This window comes from Oryzias latipes, chromosome 4, assembly GCF_002234675.1.
Source record: "Oryzias latipes chromosome 4, ASM223467v1".
Taxonomy (NCBI): Eukaryota; Metazoa; Chordata; class Actinopteri; order Beloniformes; family Adrianichthyidae; genus Oryzias; species Oryzias latipes.
This window is the reverse complement of record NC_019862.2, coordinates 2785609-2811364: the sequence shown is the minus strand read 5'-3', so window position 1 is coordinate 2811364 and position 25756 is coordinate 2785609. Positions and strand designations below refer to the sequence as shown.

The 25756-nt window shown below is 41.0% G+C and overlaps 1 protein-coding gene across 1 annotated transcript in view; it reads left to right on the top strand.

Moving 5' to 3' along the window:
* Positions 1 to 4964: 4964 nt before the first annotated feature.
* The window catches only part of ryk (receptor-like tyrosine kinase), a 40507-nt gene continuing 19715 nt past the window's right edge, over positions 4965 to 25756 (top strand). Inside the window, exons 1-4 of the mRNA XM_023953947.1 lie at positions 4965 to 5611; positions 20624 to 20745; positions 20833 to 20932; positions 23084 to 23215. Coding sequence (XP_023809715.1) covers positions 5350 to 5611; positions 20624 to 20745; positions 20833 to 20932; positions 23084 to 23215 — 616 coding nt within the window. The 5' untranslated portion in view covers positions 4965 to 5349. The remainder of the gene's footprint in view (positions 5612 to 20623; positions 20746 to 20832; positions 20933 to 23083; positions 23216 to 25756) is intronic.

Sequence of the window (25756 nt, the reverse complement as noted above, 5' to 3'; positions counted from 1 at the left end):
GCCACTTTTCAGTCGCAGCTGCTTTATTATACTGGTGTGTTTTTTTAACCAGCCCCGTTCCTACCATATTGCTGCCGCGACACAAGCGGAAGGAGAGCTGTTCCCGTTCACCCCTCCATCCACTGCTGCTCCTTGCTCATTTTTTAAACACTGACAACGGTGTGGCGAGCCGGGGGTTAGACCCGCCTTTAGCCCCTAAGACTCATGGGAAATGGGGAATGGGATGTAAATTTCCTCGTCATAACTGAGGGATGTAATGTTGATTATATGGTTACTGTTTGTAATTTTATGTATGATACCTAGATTGTCAATAAGTAAAAAAAACTAAATTAAAAAAACTATAACTGAGGAACTTGTGAACAGAATAGATGTCCATGCTGTTTGGCAGATGTGGGTGCATTCAAACACATGAGCCTGACGCAGTACTGTGTCATCCCATAGTGTCCTAATAAATCGCATTCAGTCAGTGAGTCAGGATGTGATTTGTCAGGCTGACAATGTTGCATGATTCATGCAGCTTGTACTCTAACGCGGCTTGTGTAAGTACAAAAAAAGTTAAACATGTGAAAATGGGTGGTTGTGGCTTGTAATCGAGTGCGCTCTATAATCTGGAAATAATGGTAATGTTAATGTGTTTAAATTAAACTTAATAACAATAACTATTTGTTTTAAAAAGCTGCTAGAAGTTGAAGCTGGGGTAACTATGGTGCACTGGGGTTCTGTCCTCTTTTCTCATCTACTTCTACCCTTCCTCTCCTCCATTCTTGATCATTATTCATAATTTAGTTCTCCATGCCTCTGTTTGGTGCAGTGCGATTCATGTATTGTCCCTCTTTCCCTCTCCCCTCCTGGGGAGTGGGAGTGCTTCCAGACTCCAGTTGGCTCATCTGTGCTCCTGTACCTGACCGTTTACCTCGCCTTTGCTCCCGCTCTTTCACCTGGCTGTGGATCCTGCCTCTGGCTCGTCTCTGCTCTGTACCTGACTGAGTACCTCGTCTCTGCTCCTGCTCCTACACCTGGCTGTGGATCCTGTCTCAGGGTTGACTCGCCCCCCTGACTCTCCCCCCAACAACGGCTGGATGAAACTCGTCTGCTGGACTTTATATATGTAGTTGTAGAGTTAGATAAGTTAATTCTTCTCTAAGACTTCTGGTAAATTGCCTGTCTGTCCTGGGGGAGGATCCCTCCTTCATGTGGACACCCCTGAGGTTTCTTCTTTTTTTCCGGAATCCGTTTTTTTAGGAGTTTTTCCTTACCACGAAGGGGGGTATAAGGGCAGGGATGCCAGTATAGCTTAGTCAGTTTGTTAGTTCATTTTAGTATTTTCCTATTGAACTCTTTGTATGTATAATCCTTTTGAGTTAATGTTTTACTTCGAAGCCCATCGAGACGACTGTTGTTGTGATTTTGGGCTATACAAATAAAATTGAATTGTCCCTGTCTCATGTTGTTGCTCTGTCTCAGCCATCTCTCGCTCCATAGCATAGCTCTCCATGGCGTAGAAGCACCGGTTAAACTATCCCACTTCTGACACCAATGTCAAGACCCAGCAGGTGCGTCACCGCAGCAGGGAAACGAGAGCCGAGATGCTAATTAACTGGCTAAGTTGGAGAACTGTCTGTGCCTCATACACCACACGACTCCGAACAGTCTCAGAGAGGAGCTTGAATAAACTGCCTTCCAGTATCAACTCCCATTTCTTTGAACACACCCAGAAACACAGAAACAGCACAGAGTTCACTTCTGCTCTCAGGCCCCTCACTCATGGTGAGGAACTTACCCACTTCCCATGAGTCATAAGAGTCTTAGGAGCTGCCGTAAAGTGAAAGGGCGTAAAGACAATTGAGCGGGCGTATTCAGGAACTGAGTAAGCGAACCTTGCAACCGTGCAGGCGCTATTCTAACCGAGCGACCCCGTATTTTAACACTGCACCGCTGCAATCCTCCTTTGCGCCCTCACCAGGATTTGCACTCAGTGTTAAGGGGGCGTTTTTGTCACTTGGGGGTGGAAACCTTTCTGTTTGATCTGATTGGCCAAAATTTGCTGCTCTAATTGGGTGAGCCAGGGGGGCGGGACTTTCTTTTTAGGGCTTTACTAGAAAAGAAACGGCGGCTGTAACGTGGATTAAAAGGAATAAAACGGTAACAAATGCAGTGATTTTCACGTGAGAAAAACTTACAAACACAAAAAAACCCGCTGCACTTTCTTACCTTGGTTCTGGGTTGTTGGTTAACATTTTAATCCACATTTCATCCGCTGTTTTTTTTCTATTAAAGCCTCTAACACAAACAGGGGTGGCGAAAAAGATTAACACAAAGAGCCGAAATTTCTAACTGTGAAAGTCAAAGAGCCACACCACGCACTTACCTGCCAGACACACACACAAACACACAATTAAAGCCATATTATTTTCCATAACACACTCCTCTCCTTAAAATACAACAACACTGGATTAAACGTCCTCAGTTTCAGTTATGGGTGTTTATTTCTGTATTTGACGTTAACACACATACCGGTAAAACTTGCATCCTGGTGTGTGTTTTAAAAGGCAGCCAGCGCAAAACTGAGTTGGTTGTGATTTATTTTTTTCAGTCATCAATCAGCATTTAAAATCCATCAAAGTCCTCATCTTCTGTATCTGAAATGAACAGCTGGGCTAAATTTCTATCAAACACACCAGCTTCCCTTTCTTCATCGTCAGAGTCCGTCTCTTTGTCATGCGGCTCCAAAGAACAGTGCAAGCAGACGCGTCAGTCCAAACTTAAGTTCTACAGTCCAAAAGTGTGGCGTAACACGCCGGCGCTGCCTCTCAGTAAAAGGAGCGGAGGATGGGCAACTTTTCATTGTCATCTGCTGGAAGTTGCTGCGCTCGGCCTCGAGTCGAACTTCCATCACAGGCAACCTCCTTTTCCCCGGAAACTCAGCTGCTGCTGCGTCTTCTTGTCTTGTCCGAGTTGGTTTTCCAGCGTCCTCACTTGCGAACCATGGATTCATTATTTTAAATTCTCTGGCAGCTGAAGATAAAGTCAGAAAGGTCTTCACAGATTCAGACTTCCGGCCTCAATAACTCTTCTGCTAAACGTTCAAATGTTTCAGCAAGTATCTCAATCATTTTGTATTAACACAGAGAGTGAACCACAAATGCATTTCTAAAGAAAACAGATCGTTTTTTTTTGCCTTTTAATCAGAATTGTTCGCTTCAAACTGTGAATGCAGACATGCAGCGAGCCGGCTGCCAAGGGATCGAACTGCAGCTGCTCTGTTCCCTGTGCCCTGTTCTCCTCCGCGTAGCTGATAGCTTTCAGTTTAAACTGTGCTTCATATTCGTGTCTCTTTGCATTTTCAGTGTTTCCAAAGCTGTTCTGCATTATGCACACATCTGCACCTTTGTACTATGGGGGTGTCTTCTTTCACGTCCTCACCTCTCTCCTACCGTCCTCATTCTGTTGTCTTCTAGGTCCTCTTTACCGAAGTCACACAACAACACATTAGGACCACTCCTTACATTTTGTAGAAAATGTACGACTTTTATGTTCGCCTTATGGTTGTGAAAGTACTGTATGTAGAAAATATGATAAAAGGCAGAGAGCCGCATGCAGCTCAAGAGCCGCCTGTTAACCCCCCCGCTCTGAAAAATTAAAGTCGCCATTTGAGCAGCAAATTTTGGCGAATCAGATCAACCAGAAAGGTTTCCACCCCCAAGTGACAATAAGGCCCCCTTAACACTCAGCGCAAATCCTGGTGAGGGCGCAAAGGAGGATTGCAATCATGCAGTTTTAAAATGCGAGGTCGCTCGGTTAGAATAGCGCCTGCACGGTTGTAAGGTTCGCCCACTCAGTTGTCTTTGCGCCCTTTCACTTAATGGCAGCTATGAAACACCATACCCTTCCCCTGCTCAGTACAAACATGTTTTGACCAATTATGAGCGGCTTGAAGAGAAAAAGACGTAAGAAATAGTTCTGAGCGGCGTCTATAGTTTTCAAACAACATGACCGTCTCCAAGATTGAATTGAACATTGACATGAATGACATCCTGCTCATTCACTTGCCGCTAACGCGCTGAGGAAGAGGAGGCTGGTGTGTTCGTCCACTGAGCCGAGGCAGGGAATACAGAGGCGGAAAAAAGGGACAAATTGCATCCGCTATTCTAGTGCAGCATATGAGATACATTTATATGACAGAGAAGTCGTTTGTTCGCGACCGACACATCAAAGTTTTGTTCAGTCTGGCTTTGTTGTTACTGTAGCCATAAATGAAAAGAGACTGTTTTTTTTATTCTTAAAGCAGTAGTGTACATATCCTAAAATCAAAATAACTTATCTTTTACGGAATAAAAGAAATGTACATGGCGAGCCTTAATTTAATCATCTGATGATACACTCCTGAATCCGATAGGTGGGGGTTATACCATGGTCCTGGTGAATTCTTGATTCTGATTGGCTGCTAGGTGTGCATAAAAAAGTGATTATGCACGCTAAAAAAGAAGTTCTGGTCACATATCTTAAATGTTCTATATCACGGAGCTGGCTTCTTTGAAACAAAGCTCCATCAACTAACAAATAGTCCGCTTTTGTGAAAAAAGTGATCCAAACCTAAAAAATAAGCAGAATAAAGTACTGAAAACTGATTGAATATATAGTTCTTTTGTAAGTGACCATGGTATTATAGGCTTCGAAGTCTGCATTATCAGAAATAACGCACTCAGGCTTCCATGGCTTGTCTTAATCTCTGATAATGCAGACTTCTTTGGCCATTAATCCTTACATTATGCACGTGGAAATATATAAAACGCCAGGAAGAAAACGGCAACGAAGAAGAATCAGATAACCCCGTTTAGCCCCGCCCACGTTGAGCCACGCCTCGAACTGCACACTGCAGCCAAACGTAGTTGGAATCACTTGAGACGAGCACAGTCATTGAATATTCCGACAGTCCTGAAGGCAACATTCCAGTCTAGTGGGAGCTGAGCGCCCCCGCCCCCGCCCGCCTTCTTGCCCCGAATGAAAACCAGGGGATTCGGGGAAAAGCGACGGGAAGACGGACCGTGGAGGGAGAAATCCCGATGGATTAGCCTGCCTTCCGCCTCGGGCTGTTCTCCGCCGCTTGGTTTCGTTTCTGTGCGCACAAATCAGTGCGTTTCAATGCGTCGGTGTCCGGGTTTGACTGGGGGATCAAACTCCGCGGCAGCCTGAGTCTGACCGCGGTCGGTTAGCACAACTCAGCCAAAGTTAGCCCACTCCGGCTAACTTTGGCCGCTGCGGCTACTTACCGCAGTGGTGTTAACTTAACGGGAGTTACGACGTGAAGTTACGAGTTATGTCTCATCACGAGATTAACTTCACCGACGGATGAGACTGAAGTGGGCTACGGGAGCTACAAGAGCGAGCCACACCACCGCCGCGATGCGCGGCTCGACTCTCGGCTCCGGCAGCCCGTCCGAGTGGCGAGGCTGGCGGCGCTCGGTGCCGCGGAGGCTGGGGGGCTTCTTCTTCCTGCTGCTGCTGCTGCTGCTGGAGGGCGCGGGCTGCCTGGCCAACCCGGGCGTCTACCCCCACAACAAGCCGGCGGTCAACATTTATATGAGCGTGGAGGAGGTGAAGAAGCTGCTGGGTAAGGCCCGCGTGTCAACTCCTCCAGGGTTTTTTTTTTTTTTGGTTTTGTTTTTTTTACATCCATCAGGCTTTGGGTTCCTGTTGAACACAAAATCCCAATCCGGACATTGGAACAGAACTCTTCTCCAGATAACCCTGACTTTAAACGGAAGTATTTTGGACCATTGAAAACGTTCACGTGACAGTTTGTACTGTGAAGCCCCATGATGAACCCAGTCATTTACCCCAAAGGCCAGAATTACCCCAAAGGCATGGCCCGCAGAGCTGGGACTAGATTTAACATTCAGCATCAATCATTATTAGTTTTAATTATAAATATATATATTTCTAACTTCAAGGCACCAATGTGTTGGGTCAGAACTGTTAGTTTGGCTCAGGTGGAACATTAAATGCCAATGTTAGGAATTCATACATTAAAAACCGACTAAACACCAACAGAAAAGTTAAAGAAAACACTTCAGGAAGTGATTTATGGATTTGCTGAATCCTATTTTCTAAGATTGATTTGAAACAGATAATTCTTTTTTTTAAATATCCCTAATGTGATTATTCTTGTTTGATCCGTTGGACTTCATTACCAAAAACACGTGTTGCCGTTGGAAACGGAATCATACTAACTTGAGTTTTCAGAAACATTGGAAAGCAGCTGCAGGGATTTCATTTGGATCATGTGTGAAGGAGCAGCTCTTCATCCCTTTAATGCAACTGTAAATGTGCCCCTCATAGTTTGCCCTTGAGCAGGGTAACACATAGGGGTCTGCAACCTTTAACACTTAGAGAGCCGTTTGGTCCGGTTTGTTACCAACCAAAACCCTCTGAGGACCACAAAGTCAACATTTTAGAATTATACACTTTATGTTTTTGTGGCCATTGAAACATTCTTTCGTAAAATGTAGCCTTTATATATTTACAATCATTGAATTATAAAAGTCTTAGATTTATCTATAACCTCTTTGTTTTTGACAGCAGCATCCAAGTTTCTTTCAAAATAAAGTGCATGCTGTGTCGGATAAGATCCTCCTGTTGCTGCAGATTTCCTCAATTTAAAACTGAAACTCAAACTTGACATTTTCTTTCAGGACTTTTGTCATAATGACACCCTTTAAAAACTTGTTTTACTGTCAGAAATCAACATGAAAATGTTGGTAAAGAACTATTTTTGTTTTAATATTTAGGGCCTACATGTGAATGTAATTATGCACTTTAAGAACTTTGCTTCTGAACGACAACTAGACACTGTTACGCAGCATAGAAAATGCGCTTCATTTACCAAACTTAATATTTATTCAAAAAGCCATCAGTTTTATTTAAAGCTAAAGAGCCACAAAAATAGATACCGGAGTGGTTACAGACCCCTGATCTATACAGTCACCAAAGCTAAAACTTGGTAAATAGTCCTAGAAGTTCTGAAACAGTCTCCATTCTAGCATCTGACTGTGTCATAAAGGTTGTTTTGTATTCTCTGTTTCTGCAAACATCAGAAATGACTCCTGAGATCAAACATAGCTGTTGGTTTAGTTGACTGAATCATCGGTCTTTTGTTATTATAATGTGTCATCTTTAACTATCAGCCCTTTTCTATGGGGAAGACTTTGAAGCAGCCGGTACACTTTCTTTAGTCCTTTATCTAGTCATCTGGGATGGATTTCTGCCGCATCTGAAGGATGGGTTGGGGTTAGCGCTGACTGGTCTTCTGCAAATATAAGGCAAAGTTACACTGTATATATGTAAATTTGATGATTTAACTCCACCATGAGAAAACATACTAGTGTGAAGGCACTGCAAAATGCTTTTGGACATGTTGTGGAATGCTTCATTGTGTTATTGTTGAGTTGGAAAAACTCCTGGTTTCTGTGTGTAGTCTGGCTGGTGTTAGAGAGTAGGTCTGTCCCTTTCAGATTCCCTTGTTCTCCATCATGGCGTGCTTAATGTGGCGTTGCCAGACCACAGCCTCTTTGGTGGTTTGCCTGAAACCTCATTTGGTTGTAAGAAGAAATCTCTTTTTGTTTGACAGTTTTGTGTGGAGGACAAACATTTCCATGATGCAGCAGCTGCCGAGGGCCTCAAACTTCAATAGATTATGAAAAAAACTGACATCAAAGTCATGGTGCCAACAGGATTGGTGCAGAGCTTCCAGCTTTACTGAGCATTGTGTTGTGTGTATTCACAATTTTAACAAAGAAGTCTATAATTTACTTTTAACTAATTATTTAAATACTCCCAACCAGTGGTCTCCAACCTTTTTCAGGCCACAGACCGCTTTAATGTCAGGCACTACTTTCACAGACCGCTCCAAACTGGGCCGAAGTTTAATCATTTTAAGCTTCCAGCTTCTGAAAAATCTATATCTCAAATTAAAATGCCGCTACAAGAAATTTTGTTTACAAAATCTGAAAAAATTAGTCTATTTTCTTTTTACAGATGACAAAGCTTTAATAAAACAAAGATTGATTTTTAGAAGTTGTTTCTGATTTGTAAAAAATTCTATAAAAGCAACATTACATTTTTTTTTTCATAGAACGCCATTATTACACTGAGAATTCAACCCAGATCATCTTTCAGAGCAAAAAGATTTATCTTATTTTGTTTTAATAAATCCTGATTAACTGAATTTTTTCACGCAAAGGAACATTTTCTGTACTCAGATTTCTTAACAGTCCTTTTTACATGTTTCCACAAATCCGAAACAACTTTATTTGATTGAATCTTCATTCTTTGTCAACTGTTTGCGGTTGATTTAAACTTAGACTTTATAATGAAGACATTAAAGTGGATGCAAACAACTGGACGCTAACTTTAGCCACGTAAGACTTCTAAGGTGTGGTGGTGGATAAATAAAGCAAAATAAAATGACTCAATTGTCGTAAACTGGTATTTAAAAAAACAAAATGTAATAATAAACATGAATCCACCACGTCTGTAACTTAATTATTTGCGTGTGTGAAACACTGAAGTCAGTCGCTGCGTATCAGGCAGAGCGAGCAGCTTCTGGTTCGTGAGAACAACGGTTCAATAAATCCATATTTGGAGGAAAACTCCTGGTTTTGTCTGTAAACAGCAGATTTATGTTTCTTTAAAGTTGAAGGCTCTTCTTTAGTTTCCTCGCTGACTCTTTTCTTCCAGATGAAATTTTTCCAAATACCTTTTATTGTTTGTTTTTTCATTAGCTTTTTAGCTTTAGTAGCTTTGGGCTACTAACTTAGCAGCCCAAGCAGCTATTTAGTCAGAACAAAACAGAAATAAGTAAGGGTTAATGGCCGACGAAGTATGTATTATCACTTTTTAACGCACGCCGTGGAAGCCTGAACCTGATCCTGTTGCTTCCGCGAAGTGCGTTAAAAAGTGATAATGCACACTTCGAAGGCCATTAACCCGTTTATACCATGGAAATAAATAGTAACCAGTTTTTAGTCATTAATTCATCTTTTTTTTTTTGAATTTGGATATCTTGTCTCACAAAAAGCAAACTATATTTGTTATAACAAATAGTCCGCGTCACGCCGCACAACCGCTGCAGTCGAGATTCGGCGATTATATATATGCTGATCTTTCCGATGGGTTAAATAAAGCATCAGTTCAGAGAGAAGGTTCACCTCTTACTGCCTGTTTTTGTACAAATTATGAAGCAAAAGGTTGTTTTAAAGAAGCCGGCGCAGTGATACAAAACATTTAAGCTAGGTGACCAGAACTTCTTTTTTCACCATGCGGTTATCCTGTGGTATATCACATTTTAATGCACACCCAGCAGCCAATCAGAATCGAGTATTCATCCGGACCGTGGTATAATCAAAGTTAGTGTATGGATTTTTTTCCCCTTCCTGCAAGTGACCAACGGACCAGTACCGGCCCACGCCCTGTGGGTTAGGGACTATCGATGTTTTGTGTTTTCATGATGTAACGATGGTACTTTGCTTCCACCTTTTTCATTTTAAAATAACTGTAAGGTGTGTAGATTGGTCTCCATCATGATAGTACAATTTAGAGAAGTCTTATAAAGTGGATGGTTGTGTCAGAATTCCTTCACTACTCATTAAATAGTGCACTATAAAGTGCGTCTGTCATTTTGTTGTACTGTCCAAATCTACAACTAGAAAATCGAGTACCTTAGAAATTAAGCAGAAGTCTCTGCAAAAAAACCAGTGGGCAACGATGCTCACTAGATCAGTGAAAATAGACCACAATGCATTGTGTCTGAAGTGTTTGCCAAAAAAAATGTACTTAAATGTATTTTTAATAAACCATCAACATTTTTATCTTCAGGAGACGGTGGACTCATAAATAATCGTCACAAAACGCTCATATCCATAGATTTTAACTTCGTGAAATTGTTGACGTCGTATCCGCCATTAAAAAAAAGTAATGATCATGGTGTCCGAATTGCTTTTAAAATTCAGGGCACTACATAGTCCATCACTATCTTTTTTTTTTTTTTAGTAGTTAGGGAGTAGGGTGGGAAGTTGGACATAGTCTATGTTTGCAGTCTTACTTGTTGGTAGCTTACTATCACCTAGCATGGATGAAGAGTGAATAAATGTTTTCCTTTGTTAAAGACAGATAATCTCATCTCCCAAAGTTTTTAATTGAGCGCCATCTGTGTTTTTGAACAAACATTAACTAATAAATTTGTGTGATATTCACTGGTGGTAGTGGGGAAGTAGGATCCAATTCTCAACATATCTGATGCTTCTTTGCACTACTAACTATGTAGCTACAAGAGGTCCCAGGTCTGAGTCCCTCTGTGCTGGTCCCCACCACAACAAAATAAGGGGTTGTGTCAGGAAGAGCATCCAGTGTACAAATCTCTGCCAAAGCACCTGTGCGACTCAGTGAAAGCTGATGTGCTGTGCAGACCTCTGAAGGAATATGCTGAAAGGTGAACAACAAACATTTGAACTGAATTGCTAATAGGAATTATGAACAAATCTAATGGCAGTTGGACTGCTGGTATCCAAATAACATTTTTCTTTCTTTGTGCTTCTTAAAAGACAACTATTTGCCTGTGTTTACTAGAGTTTTCTGTAATAGGTACTGGCACCACACCTGTGTATTTTACTTGTTTATGTTGACTGAAGGTGTGGACCAGTAGAGACAGTGATGTTGCTGATGATTGTCTTTTCTTAAAGGAAAATAATTTATCTTTTGCTGTAAAGACTCTGCTGTCAGGGTAGTTGTGAGCTCTTCTGTAGACTCTTACTGCCATAGCAGTTAGTTAGCATGCTCAATAACACGTCATTTCCTAAAGTAAATTATACACATTACTGACTTTGAAGCCAGCGCAAATAATTGAGTCAAACTAGACTGCATTCCAGTTGTGGTATGTTGCTGTTGTGTTACTATTTTCATATGTACTCTCTAAAGGACCCGTACTCAGAGAGATTGTAATGTTTTATAGTATTTATTTTTAAGTTACTTTCAACATTAACATATGTTATCAATGACCTCAAAAGTCTAAGCATTCACTTGTCTTGTGATTGTTGCTTAGGTCAGGTGGTTGCTTAGAGCTGCATGTTTGGCCCTTTCCCCCCATACTTCTCAGTAGAATAATCTGTTCTAATGTTCTATTGGAGCTGTGCCGCTGGTTGTAGAATCCCAGAAAAAGAGCCCAAATACGTTGGATGGTATCATTTTAGGATCTTGAAACATCAGACAGTGAAAACTGTGGTTAAAAACAAACCGTACCAAACTGCGTCGCTCAGCGGAAATGTAGTGTTTATGCCTGTGGGCGTGACTGGACCTCTCAGTGGCGGCTGTCCTTCTGGAGCATCGTGGTTTATTTGTATTGTGTCCACAGTGTATCCCGCACTTCCTGATGATAGCTGTATGATGCCGCTAACTGACTTAGAACAGCATGGAAGCAGGTTCAGAAATGAGAAGTTTGTGGAATCCAGGAAAAGTGCATGCATAAGAAGAACATTTAAACATTTAGTTTGTTGTTAGATTGACATCCTGGAATGTTTGGATCCAGTCTAGCCACCATCCAGAAGCTAAAATATTATCAAAATCTCACTCAGTTTAAAAGAACCCCAGTGACTCCTGACATCATGACACCGTGTGAGTTGTGTGGTCCTCTGTGTTTTTATCTGTATTTTAGCTTATTTCTATTATTTTATTGTTGTACTTTGCTTGTTTTTAGTTTGTTTAATAATTTTTATCTAATTTTGGTCTCTGTACAGCACTTTGGGAAATGTGCTGTATAAATAAAGTGGATTGGATCATGAAACGGCTGATTCAAAGATTCACAGTTATAGGAACATTTGTAGTCATTTAAAGTTTCCTATCACATTAAAAAAGGGGGTAATAAAGGTGATACTGTGACAGAAATTGAAAATGTTCAACTTAATGGATCTGCAGCTGTATTTCCAAAACAGATGAGCTTCTCTATTTAATATCTTCAGCAAAAATCCTGATCTGTGGATTTGTAAGGAAGCTGTCCCACCTGAGCAGAGGCTTGTTTTTCCATACATGCACTGCTAGTTTGGATTCCAGGCAGGCAGCGCCCCTGATTTCTTTTGCATATGTCTGTATTAAAAGCTGACCTCTAGAATCCATACCTTCCAACCTCCAGCTCCCATATCAGCTCTTTCTCAAGACTCCCAAGACCTTGTTGCAGCCTCTGTGCTCAGATTTAACCTAGAAACTTTATAAAACTCAATGTATTTGAAAAGTATGGTACAATTTTTTTATTTTTAGTAAACATTATAAGGTCGAACTACACATAGGTTAACCAGGATTCAATGAAAGTACGATACATTTGGTTTTGCTCATTAAAAGAAAACTGAACCATACTTAAAATACATTTCAGCAGGTTTCAAACTTCTTTTTGACCAAATCTGCACAAAGATTTTGCTTTTTCATTTTAAACGGTCAGAATAAAAAGACAAAAAATGGACTTGGTCTGTAAATTGATGACTTTGTAAAGCAAAGAGAAGTTGATTTAAAACGCTTGTTCTATTTAAACAAGTTGAACTGAAACAATTCAGCAGATGTACTGCTGGCACTCGCAGATCTTTAACAAAAAATATGATTTCAAAACTATGCAAAAAAGGGGATTCTCTCTGCATGAATGTTAGTAGTTATAGATGATTTTAAAAAGCTCAGACCACCTAAGGAAAACCTCAAATTAAAATGTCAAGAAAAAGCTCAGCAACGTCTGAGAATTGCAGTTCAAAACATGGAACTCAAAGTTTTCTCTCTTCTTGATCATGGTTGACATGGTCTACAAAAAATGAAATTACACCCTTGAATCTTCTTTGTCATGTGGAGTTAATTTTGCAAATGTAAAAGGTTGGAATAGTTTGTTTTGCTGCATTTTCTTGTGTTGATGGATATTTTGCCAACAGTTTGGCATCCTGTACAACATAAACCTCTTTTGTGTTGTTGAGAATAACATTTCTGGTGAACAAATCCGCTCCTTTCTGCCTTTAATGCGGTGATTTTATTTGTTAACTGTCCTTTTTTCGAAACCCAGCTCCTCCTCAGATAAAATGATTCCTGTACATTCTGTCAGGTGTCTTGTAGTTCTTTTCTGTCTTAACAAAGGGGCTTGATGCTTCAGCGTTTGCTAAATGTCCCCTGATGGGACATAAACCCCCATGAAGGAGGTTTCTGGAAGCCTGGAGGTATCTTCTGTAAATGGAGCAAAACTAGGACAGTCACCTGAGGAAATGATAAAAGAAAGAAGCATGGGGACATGTAATGCATGTTTATACAATGTACTCATTTTGATTATTTCATTACAGTGTGTTTGTTGTAATTTATTCCGTTACTTTGGATATGGTCAAATCTGGTATTTGGTTATGATGTAACAGGTAAGTGCCCCTCTTTGAGTAAAACTAAAAAGAAAAGGTGTGTTCAAAGCTTTGAAACTACCCCTTCCCTCCCAAAAGTCACATTTAGAAGTGACTATATTTAGTCACTTCCAAATCAAATCCGTCTGACACAAACAGGTAACAGTTTTTCAGTAAAGCCTTTGGTATTTGTTAAGTAAACTCTACAGCCTCTTTGCGCAGCAAATAACCATGAATAAGGTTCATTTTGGGCAGACAGTCTTGCTCTGAGTCCTTGTTGTGCCTCCCCCCTGATTTACCTTCAGGCCTTTTAAAGCAATAACAGAGAAACTCAAGTATGGCGCCTTTGAAGCAAGTCAAAGAAAACCACAGAGATTGTGACTTAATGCAGGCACTTCTTTGAGTTCAAAGGTCCTTAAAATGTGCCTCATTTTAGCCTCTAATACTGGTGTTTCTGGGACTACTTAACACTGTTCTATACTCAAGTTCTGTGGTATGAAATATTTTCATCATCGTTGCAATCTTATTTCCATTTGTGCTTTTCTGAACAAAGACAGGGGCACAGTAGTCACATCTAATTTTAAGAATAGAGACTGAGTTTGCATCGATGTTTTAGTTCGCTGTTGTTAGCACATGTAACGTCTTCTGAGGGAGAAGTTAAGTTGTCTTTACCTTTCAGCTGTTCACTTTTGAAGTGGCCACAGCAAACTGTCTGCAGCCATCTAACCCTCTGTCCTTCTGCATCCTCCTCACTCACACCATCCACCCTCATGGCCTCCTCCTCTACATCCATCAGCTTCCTCTTTGCTCTTCCTGTGGCCTCTTTCCTTGTAGCTCTAACCGCAGCATCCTTTTACCACCATCATCCCTGTCCTCTTTCTTAAGGGGTCCAAATGACTGCAACCCAATGAGCTTATTTTTTTCTAAAATTCCCTATTGGTGCTGTGTGCAAAAAAACAGCTTATCTCTGTTCTCAAGTTGTGGAAAATATATAGATAGATATAAATTTTATTAAACTCCCAAAGGACAAATTCAGGTGTCCGGTTGCAAAACACACAACCACACACATTGAACAACAGTAAAATGACAGTTCACAAAATAAAATATCAGTTCATATCAGGCAGGTTAAACAGCCTGATAGCTGAAGGGACAAATGAGTTCTTAAAGCGTTCTGTCCTGCAGCGCAGTGAAAGGAGCCTATTACTCCGTGAGCTCCTCTGACCAGACATCGTGCTGTGCAAGGGATGTCTGGGATTGTCCAGGATGCTCTGAGTCAAGGCCCTCATCTTCTTCTGCAGCACAGATCCCAGAGAGTCCACCCTCCTCCCGATCACAGATGCACATCTCTTTATCAGTTTGTCCAATCGAGTGCAATCCCTTGTGGTCATACTGCCACCCCCAGCATACAACCCCATAGAAGACAGCACTCGCCACAACCGACTGATAAAAGAGGAGCAACATGTCAGTACACACATCAAAGGACCTCAGCTTTCTCAGGAAGAACAGCATACTCTGTCCTTTCTTATACAGAGCATGAGCCTGCTCCGACCAGTCCAGTTTGTGGTCAAGGTGCACACCCAAGTACTTGTAGGAGTCAACCACCTCGATTCCCCCACCATCGATGATCACTGGTTGGTGGGAGGACTTCCTACTAAAGTCAATGATCATCTCCTTGGTCTTTGATGTGTTCAGCACAAGACCATTGTCTCTGCTCCAGGAGGTGAATCTGGTGATGAGCTCCCTGTACTCACTCTCACCCCCTCCCTTTACACACGCTCCAATAGCAGTGTCGTCCGAATACTTCTGGACATGACAAGCTGCAGATGCATAATTAAAGTCAGCAGTGTAGAGTGTGAAGAGAAAAGGCGATAGTACAGTTCCCTGTGGTGCTCCGGTGTTGCTCATCAATGCCCCAGATACACAGTCTCCTAGTCGGACAAACTGTGACCTAAGAGTCAGATAGTTGTGGATCCAGCGAACAAAAACTGGATCAACTCCCATCCTCTCGAGCTTCCCCTTCAGCAGCTGAGGCTGGACTGTATCAAAGGCACTTGTGAAGTCGAAAAACATCACCCTCACATAGCTGCCAGTCCCTTCCAGAAAGGAGAGCACCCTATGGACCACATACAGGACTGCATCCTCCACTCCCATACTGTACTCCCATTCAAAGCATGGTATACATGCTGATGACGAGATTGATTTCAAATGAGATGATACTATTTATATTGTGATTGCTAAACACAGAATCATGACTTTTTTTTTTAATCATTTATTGATAGTTATTTGAATCTAGCCATTGTTTCATTTTTTTCAACTACGTCTGGATTAAGTCTTTCATTTGTTTTATATCATCACTCACATTGGTAAAAGGTGGTGTCATCAGCTAACAAGATGTACTTTAATAATTTGGATACATTTACTAAATCATTAATGTAAATGTTGAACAATTTTGGATCCAGGAATAACCCTTGAGGTACCCCACATGTTACAGTACTTAATGTTGATTTCATATCTTTTATTTGTACAAACTGTATACGTTAGTTTAACGTTGAATTTTTCTGTTGTTAATATGATTTTTGTTTGGAATACCACTTTTTTTGGGTCTTAAATATTAATTTTGACTAGTCAAAAAACATCAGGGGGTCATATATATATATATATATATAATTTCTGACAGTAAGTGGACATGGGAATATGTTCAAGACAAAGTGAAGTCGTTTTCAAAACAGAAACGTTGCATACAAAATGTTGTATTTATTTTTATTTGCAAAGTTGTACAGCAATTATTACTTTGTTCATGCTGCAGTTGAACAGGAAATATGCAGAATACAGAGATTTTGAGTTTATTCAGGATTTAATTGATCAGAATCATGCCTATAAACTGCATTTATAGAACAGATCAGTGGACAAACACTTATCATAAGTACACCTCATGGTGGCAGGTGAGGATGATGACAAGTGAAGCACTAAATACAGACACATACACAACAACAACAATATAAAATACAGAGAGCAACCCGAGCCCCATCCGACCTGTTACTGTTTCCGGTGTTTCTGTCCCGCTTTCATCGCTTGCGTTCATTGTACAGTCAATGCTTGCCTCCCGCCCGTCAACAGTATATCAGATCCAGACCCTTACCTGCTACAGGTAGGGGTCTGGGAAGGGGATATGTCCTGTGGTTACAATGAGCTGGCTGCACGCCCAGACACAATGTAATGTTGACAGAGAGCTTACTGTCTCAGTGATTTTACTGCAGTGTGCAGTTACTTAGCTGATACACTAATGTGGCATCGTGAGGGAAAACGGCGATGTGTTCTCAAGCAGCACTTCACTGCAGCAACACCTGCTGCATCACTGCCTGCTTTCTCACACAGTCAGTGTTTGCTCCTCCTCTGTTCTGGCTCTAATGCACCGCCAGTTACCTGCAGTGACATTCTGTGGTATTTTAAGGATTCTAGACGGAAATAGGGAAATGTTGGCAAACTTAAGCAAAGGCTGCTGACACAGCAGTTTCAATGCAGAAATACAATGTTGCCAAAGGGATCACAGCTGCTGTGGTCCATTCTGGCCAAAAGTCACATTATTGGGAAAATGGTATGCATCAGAGTACAAGGTCACACACTGTGTGGGGTCTTCAGCTGATCCTCAGCTTCAACTGCCAAAGCACGTTGTCTTTCAGCGGGAAAAGCTTTGCTGCAGCCGCCAATCCTTTACAGAAATGGAGAAAAGCCATACAGGATAAAAATATTCTTGAAATAATTTTCAGCTTTATAAAGGACCAACATTCATGGTCTTTGCTTCAAAGGCTCACTTTAAGCTCTGCTACGTTGCGTTAAATCACCATGCTTAGGAAGTGGTTTCTTATGGGGGGCTAAAAATCAGGACCATTTCTTAGACCATCTTCAACCTGTTTCATGTGCTATCACAGCAGTTGTTTTAATGTTGTGCCGATATGATTAAAAATATGTGAAACATTTGACACAAATGCCTAAGTTCTAAACTTGTTACTGAACATTTTCTGGTGGGAATTTTTGCTTTTGTGGGGTCAGATTAGCTCAATAGGTGGGCCTTCAGTGTGGTCTCCGACACTTTTGCTTTTGCTCATTGCAGAATTGTCCCAAACCACCTCCCAAGTGTTCACACGTGACTTTGCAGTTGTTAACTTAAGATGTAGTCTTTCAGGGTGTACATAAGCTCAGGTCAGAATACCTGACAAATACAAAGAAAGAAGAGAAGAGAGGTTGTTAGAGTTCTATGGAGTTCTCTTTGGTTCAGTGGACTCCACACACAGGATGGTCTTTGTCCTGTCACTCCTGGACCTTGTTACCTTGTAAGAATGAAGTTTGTGGGTGGAGTGCTATCAACTACAGATCAGAAGACATTTTGTCTAAGTGTTGTGTGATCATGAAATACTAAGTAAAGCATCACGAAAGATTGTAAATTATACAGTCATCAACATAAATATTTGCACAGAGACACATTCTCTCTAATTTAGTTTCTGTACATTACCACAGTGAATTTGAAATAAAACAACTCAGATGCCATTGAAGTGCAGACTTTCAGCTTTTATTCCATGGGTTTAACAAAAAGATTGCATAAAAATGTGAAAAACTAAAGCATTTGTTAAACACAATTCCTTTTTTACTGATTAAACCATTCATTTTTTTTATTAATAAATGTAAAGAAGGAACTGCTATTATAAAAATCTCACCTACATAATCATCATTGACACTTAATGACCCACTCCAATTAATGCATTTTTTTCTCATGATGGAGAACATAAATTAACAAATTTAAGGTTAAAAGTGTGTTCCTTAGTATTTCTTTACTCAAATGGGGATGAATCCGGAGCAGATGATAAAATAGCTGTCTGAAGAAGCTCTCAGTTGTGATGTAGAAACTGAAATGAGCGAGCCAAAGTCTCCCTGCTCTGCTCCATTCTGATGCGTCCACCTGCAGACTCCATTAACGTCTTAATTTTCCTCGTTTGAGCTGCCATCTGGCTCAAAATTGTATGGCTGGATAGCTCCAATATTGCTCGCCATTTTTGTTTTTGATAGATTGGGGTTGTGAGGGGCTGTAAGCAAGCACTGGAAAGAGCTCAGACCTACTTCCGCTTGCTTATCTGACTCCCGTCTCATGAGCCGCGACTCAAGTCTGGTAGGTGATGACTCATGAGACTTGATTTGCGACTCACAGCAAGCCGGTTCACCAAAGCTTTAATGTAATTTGATGCCATAAACTGAGCGTCGGAGCACCTTTTGACGTGGTGCATTTATTTTGTCCCATCATATACTATGTACTATCCTATGTTTTTTATGTTTTTCCCGTTCCCTGTTGGATATTTAGAGGCCATGATTGGCTGCAAAATGTAAAAGAGGGCTCATACTTCCAGTGTCTTTAGTAAAAAGGGCCTTTTTTTTTCCGCCACGAGCACATCCTCCGAGGTGTTGCTTTGAACCATTGCAGCTCTTGTTCGGTAACATGTCGGGGAAAAAAGTATGTCCTTCTTTCTTCATGCTCATGCAGTATGTAGAAGGCGGGCATCTAACATTAGAGGGCTCCAGTTGGAAGGGCTTTAATTGATTCATTACTTCAAACTACAAAGACATCATTTAGCGTTTGTGTAATCATATTTGAGACCACTTATCGCCACTTATGCCTCTTTTTGCGGTAAGCATACCGCATTGGCCTGATACCGCAATGACGATTAAATAGGCTTGAACAATAAATCACAAATTTATTGTTATCGCGATTTCAAGCTGTGCAATACGAATATCGCAAAAGATGGCGAAAATTGTTATAAATGGTTATCTTACATGTGCTAAAGCAATCTTATGGCAGCTTGAAGTATTTGACGAATTAAATAAATCCATTTATGCATTTGACCAATCGGATGGACTTCTTTTGATCATAGACAAATCAGATGGAACCCTTTTATGTTAGATGCTCACTTCTTATGTAGACGAGGGTCATTTGGAGTATAATTTAAGTTATGTTGACTCTTATTTAAACTAATCTGTTGCAGTGAAATGTAGATTGTTTTTTTAGTTGATTTCCTATTAGTTCATGTATCACAGGTTATATCGTCATTGCAATATTGATCACTAATATCGCAAATCGCAAGTTTTCCCCATAACGTGCTGCCCTAACAATACATTTGCAGTGAATTGTGCAGGCCTAATTTGTGTGTGTTGGTGATTTACTGGCTCAGTTAAAGCAACACTATATTACCCAGCTGAATGGAGAGATACTAAATTTGGCGTCTGTAAGCTGTGATGGAAAAATAATCAGAAATACAAATAATAGAAGCTTTAAAGAGAACTGCATGCTAGTCAGTCTCCTTTCCCTTTGATTGGGTATTCATTCATGCCATCTGTTGACTGTATGTGAGAACTGGACTGAGTGAGTGTGACGTCACCCGTAGAAAATGGCTATTTTCCAGTTCTAACAAATGAAGTCAATTCAGTCACCAATTTTTAGATACAAATGCCGCCATGTTGGAGTTTGACGTCATCAGTAAGCTGTGATTGGTTTAAGTAAAAGTTTCTATGGCAACCACTCTCGATAATTAGTAGTGAGCTTGTTGGCCACTACCTCTTAAACGTGGGCCCGGGGTAATCTGTCAGTCATGTTTTAGATGTTTGATGTGACATCACCTGCGTTTATTGAGGCGTCTGATTGGTCAGTTTGCACTACAGCAAAAATATCATTAAAGAAAAGAGAATTATTAAGAAGATGTTTATAAAAGGTTTTAAGTACGAGCGGTTCTTCCGACTAATAGAATGACTGACTGACTGACTGACTGACTGACTAACAGCTCCTTATTTCTCTATAGAAGTCTATGGGATTTGGTTCCTTGGAACCAGTGGCTACTTCCTGTTTGGAAGGTGAGGGGGGAGGAGTCACTCAGTCCAGTTCTTATTTACACGCAATGCTGCCATCCTGCCATAATGGAAGGGTTTCCCCCCATCTTAGTCTTATTAACCCCTTAAGGGCAAACATTCTGCTTTTACATGCCTTTGACTGGCAACAGTTTGTTAGGAAAATGCTTTAAACACAAAGTCCTTAAACGTCACCAGACATAGCTGCTCCGTTCTGATTCTCGTGTACTTTCTACTAACCTGTAAAGCAGCTTTTCAATGGAATATTTCACATTTGATCTTAATGTGGATAAGAACCGTAATTCACCTTTAGCATTGTCTCTGCTGTCCTTACACAGGTCTAGATGCAGAGCTCTACTATGTACGGGACGACACCGTGAACCATTGTGCGCTGTCTTTCAACATGCCAGTTCCCACTGAGACCAACAGCCTTTTCTTCACGTGGTACTCCAGGACCAAGGTGAGGCTCTCCGTCTTCTCACCGCATCTGCACCTCTTCATATGAGCTCAGGTTGAATCAATCTTGATTGTTATGAATGGTTTGAAGGTTGACTATCATCTGGCATTCCATGTTGAGAACCCTGTTGCCCTCATCCAGCCAACATGCAACACCAGCATTCAGGGGGAGCTGCCCCGTCTTCCTTCTGGTTCGTCAAATCCTTCCTAAATCTTTCTGGTTTTTAACACCTGCATACAGATGGCTTCAGTCCATCCTTGTTAGTTATAGTGACACATTATAACAATAGATCCATTAGTATGGAAAACGGATAATAATCATAGTATGGTTTATTTGGTATTTTACAAAATATAGGATATTAGTAGAAAAAGAGGCTTTCTAACATCATTGGTTGCAGGTATTAACTTCTTTAAATCCCACTCCAACAATCTTCTGATCTGTTGTAATCGTGTTCTCAGTGGCCTTTAAATTAGGATTTTAAAGTTTTTTGACAAAATCTAAAAACCTGTGTTATTTTTTGGACATAGTTTCTGCAGAGCAGCAAGAGTTCATTAGGAATTCATTCATTCATTCATTCATCTTCTTCCGTTTATTCCCGTTCGGGGTCACCGCATCACCGTACGTTTTTTTTTTTTTAAGTTTTGCATATGGCGCGTGAATGGAGCTATAATAAACACATTAAACACATTCATCTTTCCTGATAATTGACTTTTTCTGCTAGTCCTGTGTTCAGACTTTCCTTCTTTCTTTCAGACTGTTTTCTCCTTCTCTCCCACCGCTCTCTCTCATAGGCGCGCGCTCTCAGTGCTTCCGCGCTGCACGTGCCACGCGGCTCCCTTTACACACAGGAGCGCGCTTTCAGAAGCACACAAACTCATTCTACAACAGAAGTGTTCGTCTCGCGAGGAAATATGACAAATTTACTGCGTTCTAATTGTTAATTTACATTGTATTCATTTCCGTTTCAAGCTGCGTGCGTTCTTAAGGGCGCGCGACACGGCCGCCCGCCGGAGGATTTTCTGTGTGTAGGGAGGGGGGGGGGAGGGGTTATTAGGGTTCACCTTCACTCCAAACATGAACGCGCACTGTTAGACTACCATGAATATCACGACATGTTTTGTTTGGGAACTATTTTGTGCAGCGCAACGTTGCGTGTCTGTATAAATAAAGGTGGAGCCTCCTGCCCCGCGTTCTTCATGGCTACCGGAAAAGTGACAAAGTGTCTGCAGTCTGTTTATTACTGGGCAATATTTAATATTCTGAGAAGATGTCTGTACCAAAGAGCACAGGTGAAACTCGCGTGCAGCTAGAGAGCGGTCAGCTGCAGAGGGATCAACACGCACCCCCAACATACATGTGCGCACCTTCCTCCTACATGCAGCGCTGACCCACACAGTCACAATCAACTCAATCTACAACACCTATATGGACTTTATATATAGTTAGTTCATTAGTTAGGTAGTAGTTAGTTGTTACTGTTATTTGTTAATAAAGAATACTACGTTGTAATTGATTGTATTTATTTCTGATGCGGCCGCCTGGGCATTTTTTGGGGGGGCTGCGGTTAACCGCGACACCGCGCCCCCTGGTGGTTCATCACCGCGGTGATGAAAAATCCGACACCGTCACAGCTCTAACCTGACCAAGAAATTCTACCCATTTCTGCGTCAATGCAACGTTTTTTGAAACATATGAGGGCTAACATCATCAACATAAACACACCATTTGCTACAGCACATGGGTGTTGAACACTCATCGTTTCTCGCACACATAAGCGTGAACTGGCCAGGGTGTGCAGAGGGGGGTGGGGGGAGGGGGGATACTTTGGCCCGCCCACTTCAGTTTCTGCGTCTCATCGCCTTTTTTTGTCTTCTCCTGCTCCATCATGATTTGAACAAAGAAACCTTAAATTATTAAATTATAAATTAAATTATTTTCTACATCGATCAATAACATTAAAACCACCAAAAACTCATTACTTGTCGTTGGAGTGGATCTTTGGGTAAACATTTGTAACAGAATCTGGTAACCATGATCGCATGAAATTGCATCTTGTTATCTGGGTTTTTCCAAATTACATCTAAAATGACATGGATGTATTTGAAATACCCATGGAATTACAACCAGACTTGACACCTGTACCATCAGTACAACCTGCCTCTTGGTTTTAGGGAAAGCGTGTTTAGACGTGACCTTTGGACTAGAATGATGTTTAATCAAAATCCTGTGCATAAAGCTTTGTTGGAATTAGGTTGTGAAAACAGCTGAGTTAGACGGTATGGTCTGTGCTGGTCATGAACGCTTTCCTCAGATTAAATGCTGATGCATTTTTACTCAACAGTTTTCAAAGTGGACATCATCTGTTCGGGGAGAGTGGATGAAGAGGCCTTCCTAACAATGCAGCTCAATCTCACCAACCAGGCCAACAATTATACAGTGCTCAACTTCAAGAGGAGGAAAATGTGCTACAAAAGTGAGAAAACAATCCTACATCTGAACCAAAACAAGAGCATTTTAAGCTTTTCTTGCTGTTGAGTAGAAACATTCCTTTTTGACTTTGACTTGGATTATTCATCCCACACTTGTTCTTGGGGGCAAAAAAGTATTTGTGCAGGTTTTCCCCCTAAAAAGCTGAGTTTGGTCTTTAATGTTGACCATAGAAACACTTTAACTGTGAGAGTCAAAATGTAAAATAGTAATCCAGGAAATTGATTATTATATTGACTATTATTAATATTTTTCTTAAGAATGTATTTGTGTAATGGTGCAGAAAAGAAGGATTTGGTGGATAACAAAGTTCACCTCAGTACTTTATAATGTAACCCTGTTTGCCAGCGATGGAGGGCAAAGGTTTCCATCAGGTTTGAAGACACTGTAGCTGTTATTTGGGTCCATTCCTCCATGCAGATCTTCTCCAGAGCTGTGACGTTTTGGGGCCGTTTCTGGGCAAGGCGAGCTTTTGCCTTCATCCACAGATTCTTTTATTGGATTGAGTTCCAGAGACTGAAGGGGGGGGTGTGACTCCAGATCTTGAAATGCTTTTATGTTGCCACTCCTTCATTTCCCAGGGGGGGGGTGTTTGGAATCATTATCATGCTGGAAGATCCAGCCATGTTTCAACCTCAATGTTCTCAAAAGAAAATCTCACCATAGATGGCCAGCCTTCATCTCTTTCTTCATATGGATCATTCACCCTTTCCCAAATCATGATGCTTCCACCCCTATGCTTGGGATGCAGTTCAGTTTCCTTCCACCTCCAAACACAGAAAGTGGTGTGTCTTGTCAAAGTCCTCATCTGGATCATCCAGATGGTCTCTGGAGCAGTTTAGACAAGTCTGGACATGAGCTGGTTTAAGCAGGTGGACCCCTGGAGCTCTGCAGGATTTGAACCCATGAAGATGTTCCTTTGTTGCTGTGGTCCCAGCTCTCTTCAGGTCCTTGACCAGGTCCACTGTAGTTCTGGGCTGCTTCCTCATTGTCTCAAGATCCTGTGTTCCACTAGGTGAGATCTTTCATGAAGCTCCAGGTGAGGGAGATTGTCAGTGATCTAGTATTTCTTTAATTTTCTAATAATTGCTCCAGCGTTCGATCTCTTCTCTCCTAGCTGCTGCTTATTGTAGAATGGTTCATTCCAGTCTTGTTTAGCTCTGCACTCCTGTCCCTGGTGTCCTTTGACAGCTCTTTGGTCTTGGTCATAATGGAGAGGTAGCAGTCTGACTGTTTACAGGCATCAACAGGTGTCTTTTACACAGATAACCAGATCAAACAGGTGACACTAATACAGATAAGTGGAGGATAGAGGAACAACAAACAGGTCTGTGAGGGACAGAATTCATTCTTGTTGGATGAAGATACACACCGGTACTCTTTTTCTGCACCATTACACAGATGTTCTTTAAAAACCAAACACTGTGATTTCCTGAATGTTCATGTCTCTCACAGTTGAAGTCTTTCTATGATGAACATACAGACAAACTCTGCAGAATGACTGGCAAATGCTTTTTTTGCGTACTCTGTATATTTATAAAAAACACTTCCTGTGTGTAGTTTAGTGGTATAATAAATGTATTTGTAGTTTTCTTCTCAGCCGTTAGGGTTCCCTCCCTATAACACTGTTCACCTGATAGTTTTAGGGTGATTTTGGATACCATCTTTAATTTTTAAACTCTTAAACAGTGCGCCCTTTTTGGCGTCCTAATTTGCTGGAGATCTTGTACATCAATGTCCCCTGTGGCGCGTCTCCTGTACAGATGTGTTTGATTGACCAAATCTACATAAATTTTCAATCGCAGGCAGATCTTTGTTTTTATTCTGTTATACTGGAAGTTTGAACTTTAAGAGTTTAAACAACAGAGAAAATGTTCATGTCTGAGAAAAGTGGATAAAGAGTGTAGTGTGGAGTATTACAGCCATAAAACTTCTGTAATTACTCTTTGCAGATTTGACCTATTCTGGGTTATTTTTAGAACACATCCCCCGTGATAAACAAGGAAAATACTCAACTGAAATGAAAATGTACATTCAGAAACACTTGTTTCCTGAGTACAGTTCAGTGCGATGACTACAATGACTCGTATCCTAAAGGCTGTCGTGTCCTAAAAGCCTCTCCATCCAGAATTGAAAAAAAGAATTCCTGTCTTATTTTCAGCTGGAGTCAAATTAGCTGCATGAAGAGATTCTTTGTATGGCTGACTGCAGGCTCAGCACTGGTCCATGATGCTTTGCTCCTTGAGCCGCTCCATTTGTTTTTTCTGTACCCACGAAACACAACAGACTTTTAGCATGGCACAGCCTTTCCAAAGGCTTTTCCAGAGGATATCCATCTCTAAGTCCTAGTGTGTTTATGCTACTGTCTGTTGGTCCAGCGGTCACCACAGTCAGGATGAACACAGTCACACTTAATGAATGTGCAAAGAATCAGCAAAACAAGGACGTTTGAGCTTCTCACTTTGCTCTGTTTAGTCCTATTTTTGTTCCAATCGCTTGTTTTTTTTGACTGAGGATTACATTTCCA